This window comes from Neophocaena asiaeorientalis, unplaced genomic scaffold (assembly GCF_003031525.2).
Source record: "Neophocaena asiaeorientalis asiaeorientalis breed wild unplaced genomic scaffold, Neophocaena_asiaeorientalis_V1.1 scaffold14, whole genome shotgun sequence".
Taxonomy (NCBI): domain Eukaryota; kingdom Metazoa; phylum Chordata; class Mammalia; order Artiodactyla; family Phocoenidae; genus Neophocaena; species Neophocaena asiaeorientalis.
In genome coordinates, this window is record NW_020175192.1 from 2192752 (window position 1) to 2200386 (window position 7635).

General features: G+C 45.0%; 1 protein-coding gene across 4 annotated transcripts in view; it reads right to left on the reverse strand.

The window, feature by feature from the left end:
• Positions 1-6207, reverse strand: part of AP3M2 (adaptor related protein complex 3 subunit mu 2) — an 18218-nt gene extending 12011 nt beyond the window's left edge. Inside the window, exons 1-4 of one of the 4 annotated variants that reach the window (XM_024765063.1) lie at positions 6070-6134; positions 4706-4769; positions 4284-4621; positions 390-561 (exon numbers count right to left, since the gene is read on the reverse strand). In XM_024765063.1, coding sequence (XP_024620831.1) covers positions 390-561; positions 4284-4556 — 445 coding nt within the window. In that variant the 5' untranslated portion in view covers positions 4557-4621; positions 4706-4769; positions 6070-6134. Of the gene's footprint in view, positions 1-389; positions 562-4283; positions 4622-4705; positions 4931-5004; positions 5072-6069 lie in introns of those variants that run through there. The other 3 variants (XM_024765064.1, XM_024765066.1, XM_024765062.1) reach the window with 3 other exon arrangements.
• Positions 6208-7635: the final 1428 nt, after the last annotated feature.

Genomic DNA, 7635 nt, shown 5'->3' on the forward strand with positions numbered 1-7635 from the left:
GTTTTAAAAAATTCCACCTGTCCATCCATTATCCTGATGTCTAGAAAAGATAAAAAATATACACCGTATGTTAAAAGTGTGGTGGGATTATGAGAAACTTTCATGTTTTTTGTGCTTTTCTGTGTTTCTGACATTCCTACAATAATCGTGTGCTACTTCTGTAATCAGGCAAATTGTTTTTAAAGGAGAACAGTTCATCCTATCATTGAAATCAGAATATTTTCTATATAACAAAAATATATTTCATGTTATATTCAAAGACTATAAAGAATAAAATTAAAGCACCTGGACATTTGAGATCCCCAAAGACAAGCACTCAAAACAATGCACAACAGCAGGCTAAGCCACACCCAGGATGGTGGCAGCCTTCCCTGGGGCCCCCCTCGTACCTGTGATGGTGTTGACAACAGTTCGAAGGATAGTGGGCGGCTTTATCAGTTCTTTGAGGATGTTCGACTCGGTAGCCAATGGAAACCCGTTGTCAAGCATCTCTTCCAATACCTCATAAACCACAACCACATTGTCTTTTATCACAGGCTCTGAACAGACTCCAAAATAATCCTGATGAAAATACAATACGTGTATACATTTGTCACTCAGAGACTGTGATGAGTGAAGGAATGTTCCCAGAGAGCAAGGATCGAGTCCTGTCCACACGTGTTTACTCTGTGTTTCTGGGATCTTCTAAAATAAGTGAATGAAGCATAACCATGGTTCTCTTAGGCAGGCCCAGTTTGGTGGAAAGAACACCGGGCTGGATTGTACTACAAGTGTCATTAATAACTTCTTTCATAAACTAGAGTAAGTCATTTAATCTCTTTGGGTTAGTTTCTTCAACTAATAAAATATGAAGAATACAAAACTGAATCTAGACTATTCTATGTGTTTATGAACATGAATTTGAAAGAACTATGCAAAGTGGTAATACCTGATATGACATACATTGGACCTGAAAATCTTTTTAACCCTTACTGTTGTGCTATTCCTTAACATTCATGCAGCAAATAAGAATTGAGAGAGAAACAAAATGAAATGAGGGGGTGAACTAGCACACCTGAAAATCTCTTTGGATCCCCTTACTCTAAGATGCTAGGATTCTAGTAACACTTTGTCCTTTTATTAACAAAGGTTAAACTTAGATACTAAATTGTCTGGGTTGTGGAAAAAGCACTGGATTCCAAATCAGAAGGCCTGGGTAATAATCTGAATTGTCACCTACTAGATTAAGTCCTGCTGACTAATTTGGGTCTTGATTTCTCTCATAGTATAATCAGGATAATACCATGGGCTGCACAGGGTTGTAAAAACTCAGCCTGATGGATGAACTAAGAACATGTATGAACATGCTTTGTAAACTACAAAGCACCATGTAATCTGTGGTGCGCGGCAATGAAATGATGCAGAGAGAAATGCTGTAGCCTCTTGGCGTGCCCCTCCTGGCACTGCCAGCACGTCTGCTGCTGGGCCTCTCAGACAGCCCTCTAGGGATTCATCCACTGAGGGAAATTCACCCTTTTTGAGAAAGCTCATTTTATTCACGGGCGGCACTGACTGTTAGAAAGTTCCTTCTTTTGCTAAACTGAAATTTGCTTCCTAGGTCTGCCTTACAGAACAGGTTTACATAACAGCCCCACGGTGATCTAGTGATCTGAAGACCAGGACAAGCTTTGACTTGCATTTTTCTTCACAGGGCCAAACTCCCTGTTTGGTCCTCCCACTGTTCGTGCTACAGTAAGGTTTCTAGATTCTTTCACTGTCTTGCCATTTCTTTTGAATTTGCTCTAGTTTTCCAACAGTCTCCTCAAATTATGACATCCAAAACGGAACACAGACTCCAGATATGACCTAAATTACATCAGATGACGTCAACTATCAGAGACATTCCAATATCCAAGACCACTTAGGAGTCAGGAATGTGTTTCTAAAACAAAAAGATTTCTTCTTTAAAAAAATGAGTATTGAAGGGGGGGAAAAGTTATACATTTCCTTCTCAAGAATGATTTTATTTTGAAAAATAAATAAAACATCTCACTCAAGAAAAGGGAACCCTCCTACATTGTCAGTGGGAATGTAAACTGCTGCAGCCACTATGGAACAGTATGGAGGGGCCTTAAAAAACTAAAAATAGAGCTACCATATGGTCCAGCAATCCCCTCCTGGGCATATGTCCAGACAAAACTATAACTCAAAAAGGTAAATGCACTCCTATGTTCATAGCAGCACTATTCACAACTGCCAAGACATGCAGCAACCTAAGTGTCCATTGATGTATAAATGGATAAAGAAGATGTGGTATATATACATACAATGGAATACTACTCAGCCATAAAAAAGAATGAAATAATGCCATTTGCAGCAACATGGATGGACCAAGAGATCATTGTACTAAGTGAAGTAAGTCAGACTGAGAAAGACAAATGCCATATGATATCACTTACATGTGGAATCTAAAATATGACACAAAGGAACTTACCTATGAAACAGAAACAGACTCACAGACATAGAGAACAGACTTGTGCTTGCCAAGGGGGAGGGAAAGTGGGGGAGGCTTGGGGTTAGCAGATGCAAACTCTTATATAGAGAATAGATGGACCACAGGGTCCTACTGTATAACACAGGGAACTATATTCACTATCCTGTGATAAAACATAATGGACAAAAATAAGAAAAAATGTATACATATATATATGTATGACCAAATCACTTTGCAGTACAGCAGAAATGACAACATTGTAAAACAACTATACTTCAATAAAATAAACTTTAAAAAACACCTCCCTCGATTTTCTAATCAGGCAGAATGTGATTTTCTCAATCAGCTGGAAGCAGACTGGTGAGCACGGCACAGCGCCACAGCAAAGTGCGTCACTTCCGTAGCGGGAGCTCCTTCCGCTACGAGAGGAAGAGCGCAGCCAGAGAACACACATCAGATAAGACATTAAAATCAGGATGCGGCCATTTACTTTTAACAAATGCTTCCAAAATGGCAAGCTCTGAAGTCCCAGCCTCCCAAAGTAGCCACTTTGAGGTTTTCCCCAATTCCTCTGTGGTTTCAACTAGATTAAACAACATTTCTCACTTCCTGCCTTGTAATAAGTTACATCATATCACTACGGAGATAGGGAGCAGACTCTTAACGGCGTAAAGCATCCCTGTGGAAATCCTAACAAGGCCCAGCTCAAGCGGCTGAAGATCAAAACTGCTGGGCTCTTCTAGTTCTTCCACATACTGGGGTTTATCATTCTCAGGTTTTCACTGTGTGATGGAACAAGTATGCCACTGGGATCCCAGAATAGAACTACCAGAAAAGAATGTGGGGAAAAAAATATAAATATATGTATATTCTTTGGGGAATGAAACTGTTCTAAACATGTGATCTATATCTGAGGGTAAATGAAAGGACTCTTTGACTTGCTTTTTAATTTTTATCGTAATGTCTGGGTCCTTGCTCTCTTCTTCTCCAATCCCACAATTTCTGTATTCATGTGACCAATTCCAGGCCTCACATGACACAGAAGTTAACCCAAAGGGCCCTTGATTCTCATGGATCGTTGAGTTATGCAAACAACCACAACCGTTAGAAGTTGAGCAATCCTTTTAGGCAGAAAATGTCTGAATCCAGAGTCTGGGCAGCCTAGAATCCTGTGCCATAAAGGGTGTTGACATCCTGGTATGACATACCTTCCCACGCCCCAAGATCTCCAAATCTATTCCTGAAGGAAAAACTCGAAATGAAAACTGTCTCTTGGAAAATGTGTCACTTAAGTTTTTACAGGTACAGAAGATTTTCCAATGTTAAGTTTGCAAAAAACAGCCTGTCACTGGTACTCATATGCTGTGGATGAGCACCCCAAATTCAAGCTGAAGGATGGGTTCCCAAGTTACCCCTGCCAGGGTGAGTGAATCACTTTTTGATGCAACTCAAAGCAATGTCGTTAACGATGGTTAACATCAAGTCTACCATAAATAAAAAATCGAAACTCATCAGCTTTGTGAACAAAATGTAGGATAATTCCATTCTCTAGAAATGAAATGACTGTATACCATCATACCAAGTAGGGTGGCTTTCCCAGGCAACGGGTTCAAAAGTATACAACCTGTCATTCTAGATGCAGCCCGTTCAATAAATAGAAACAAGCGTCTTACCAGACGGGAGCGGAAGTGAGCAATGTCAGAGTTTTAATTTCTTTTTTAAGTTCCTTCACTGAGGCTGAAAACAATGGAAACAGAACTATAAAGACACTTTGTAAGGTACATGGATGAACTTCCTCACATTCACGCACCTGAAACGTGTCCACTACTCGGTGAAGGAACTCAATGACAAACAGAGGTGGCACCTCCGTCTGGATCACAGCCACAAAAAAGATCTTGTGACGGTAAACACTTAGGAGATAGTGGTGAGGGGTGGAGATAACTGGAGGAACATTTTCAGCCTCAGTTGCTCGCTCTTGTGCCTCGAAAAAGTAATCGCAAACAGAACGGCTGACCACACTCTTCCAGTGTTTCTCCAGGAAAATATCTCCAGCGGAGTTGATCAAGAAAAGGCTGTGAATCATGGTGGAGGCTGTCAGTGAGAGATGAAAGTCTTTTTCCGTCCGACAGCCTCTGCAAATGCTCAACTCTAAAAACAAGAGAAGCTCTGATCAGTTGCCGTCAACCAAAACCCCCTCCCCATCTGTGCAGCAGCCCAAGCCTTCTTACCCACCTTTCAGGACGAGACTCAAGTCTTCCGCTACTGCAGGAGCCCGAAGTATCACTCTCTAGAATTCCTAAGGGTAATTATCAGCCATCTCATTTGTCAGCTAATCATATACTGTCATCTTTACTACCGCCTGAATCATATCCATTTAAAATTCCACTTAATTTTTGAGTGTCTATTTTCTCAACTGGACTGGCAGCTCCTTGAGAAAAAAAGCCCCTGCCTCATGTTTTTTGTTGCCTCCTTGTAACAAGAGGGCTTCAAAGAACACTGATGAGTTTCATGTATTTGGCAACAACACACACCTATAAGAAATGGTTATGGTTGTGTAGTCTCATACAGTAGCCATCGGACAAATGGGGCCACTGAGTACTTCAGATGTGGCTGGTCCAAACTGAGATGTGCTGTGAATGTAAGACACGCACCAGATTTTGAAGGCTTTGTATGGAAAAAAAAAAAAGAATTTAAGATAGCTTACCAATAATTTAATATCAATTAATTAAGTCAATTAATAATATTAACTTAATACGGATTATACTTAATATTGATATTTTGGATATATTGGGTAAATAAAAGATATAAAAATTAATTCAACTGGTTTATTTTTTAAATGTGCTTACTAAAACATGTAAAATTACACAGTATGTGGATCGCTGCCTATTTCTACTGGATAGCGATGGTCCACGGAATGGAGCTGTCGTTGTGATCTTGATTTATCCAGTCAGACCCCATTTTCTAAGTACATGTTATGCACAAGGCTCTACATTGGCTGCCTTTAAAAAAATCCCTCTGGGGGGATCCCCCAGGTCCCTCAGGCGGCGGCATCTCTACGGTGCCAGTCCCCAGAAACGAGGCGGCCGCGCGGGACCCCAGCTGTGGCCACTCCACGAACTGATCCAGGTGGCCAAATCGCGAAGGCCTGTTGTACCAAGTGTCGCAGGGTGAGCTTAATCCCTCTGCCGGCGACGAGGCTGCGGGAGGGAGAGGGGCCGGGGAGCCACGCTGTGGCGGCGCAGAGTCGGCTGCCAACGAGGGTTATTTCTGCGCTGGTCGCAGGGAGGATGGAGGCAGCTTGGGGCGAGGTAGACGCGGGCGGATTAAGGTGTGCGCACGATCCGGGGCTGAAAAGGGTCGCACGTCTGCGCACCTGCGTCGCCATGACAACAGTGTCCCCTCCTCCCCCAGCCCTCCGGCCAGAGCAGGCCACCTCCCTAGACCGGGACTCAGCCCCTCTCCTCTCCCTGCCGCATCACGCAGCTCGGAGGGTCGGTCAGGCGGCACCCCGTGGCCCCGCCCCTGCCCCGCGCGCCCCCGCCCAGACCCCCACGCGCCCAGCCCCACCCGGGACCCGGGTCATCAGCCCTCCTTACCCTACTTGTTCTTCGCAGCGCCCACCGTTCGGCCGCGCGGGCAGGCCCCGCCCCCAGGCGCCCCCCCGCGCCCGCCGGCCGCCGCTCGCCCGCTGATTGGCCGGCCAGCGGGACTCTCGCCAGCACCGCCCGCGACGGAGGTCTGAAGGCCGCTCATTGGGCAACGGCGATCCATTGCTCCCCTCTGATTGATCGCGATCCGCCTCTCACCCTGTCCTGGAGCCCCCAATTGGCCCTTGTTCAGGCTCCGGTAATCTCTGATTGGTGCAGCCCTGGGGCTCTGAGCCCTGATTGGCTGTCATGAACAGTTGGCGGACCGCCCGGCCCCTAGCCACCCAGTCACAAAGGGCCCGGGCGTCTTCCCTGCCACCTGCGTAACCGCGGAGTGCGCCTCGAAAGGAATGCAAAAAGTGTGACTTCCAGGGCACGATTTATCGAAGAGCATATCATGGATAATAAATCCTGAGCAGTAATAACTACTCTCCATTAAATAAGTGCATTTAAAAAGGGACGTGATGCCTTTTCATTTACGTGCATTGGGTAAAGGTGATTGGCTGTAACGGCGTCCTGTCAAGAGCTCTGAACCTGGATTCAGGCGGCCTCTTTCAGCCCCAGCTGGACCACCACCTGCTCGACCTTGGGCAAGACACTAAACCTTTCAGAGTCTCAGTTCCCAGATCTGAAAATGAGGGGGTTGGGCAGGTCTCTCTCCAAATTGCAGTGGAGCTCTGATGACTATTTTGAGTCAAGCCACTGTGACCCAGAAAAGCATGCAGTAGAAGTCAAAAGACAAGGTTAAACCTAGTTGTTAAGTGGGATGGGGTGTGGAAGGGGTTTGCCGCGGTGCCTGGACATTGAATATGTTCAATAAAATGGTAAGCTGTGGTGATGATGGTAACGATACCCCCGACAAGGAGCGCGTCTCCCTGCCTGTGCTGTGGTTTTCACTTGGAGCGGCAGCTCCTCCTGACACAGGACCATGATAGGCGTTTACTGCAAGTGGCCTGGATTGCTCCTTGCCATACTTGCTAAGGGCAGATAGTTGGCTAATTTTGAACGAAGTCTGAGACAACCCCAAATCAGAATGGCTGAGTCATGAGGCATACTCCTGTAGGGTTAGGGGCTCTGGTGCCAGACCCCCGGGTTTGAATCCTGCTCCAACACTTTACCAGCTGTGTCACTGAGAAAGTATCTTAACTTCCCTAAATGTCAAGTTCCTTACTTTCAAATAAGGACACTAACAGTACCTACTTCAGTACCTACTTCGGAAAGTTGCTGTGAGGACTGAGTTAGAAAAGTGTCAGCGATTGTTACTGCCTAAGAAACAGCACAAGATACAATTACACACGGTTACTAAGCAATGTGTGTCTAAGGTGCAGAGATGCTATCACTGCTGCGGGCATTTCTCACTCATTCACTGAATTAACCTTTGCTGAGAGCTTCCTTTGCATGAAGCCCTGTGCTGGGCATACTGCAATGACCAACATCACAGGCCGAGTCTCTTGTCAGAGAGCCTGGCTGAGAAGACAAATGAGAAGCAATTACAAAACAGTGTGATGGGCAAGG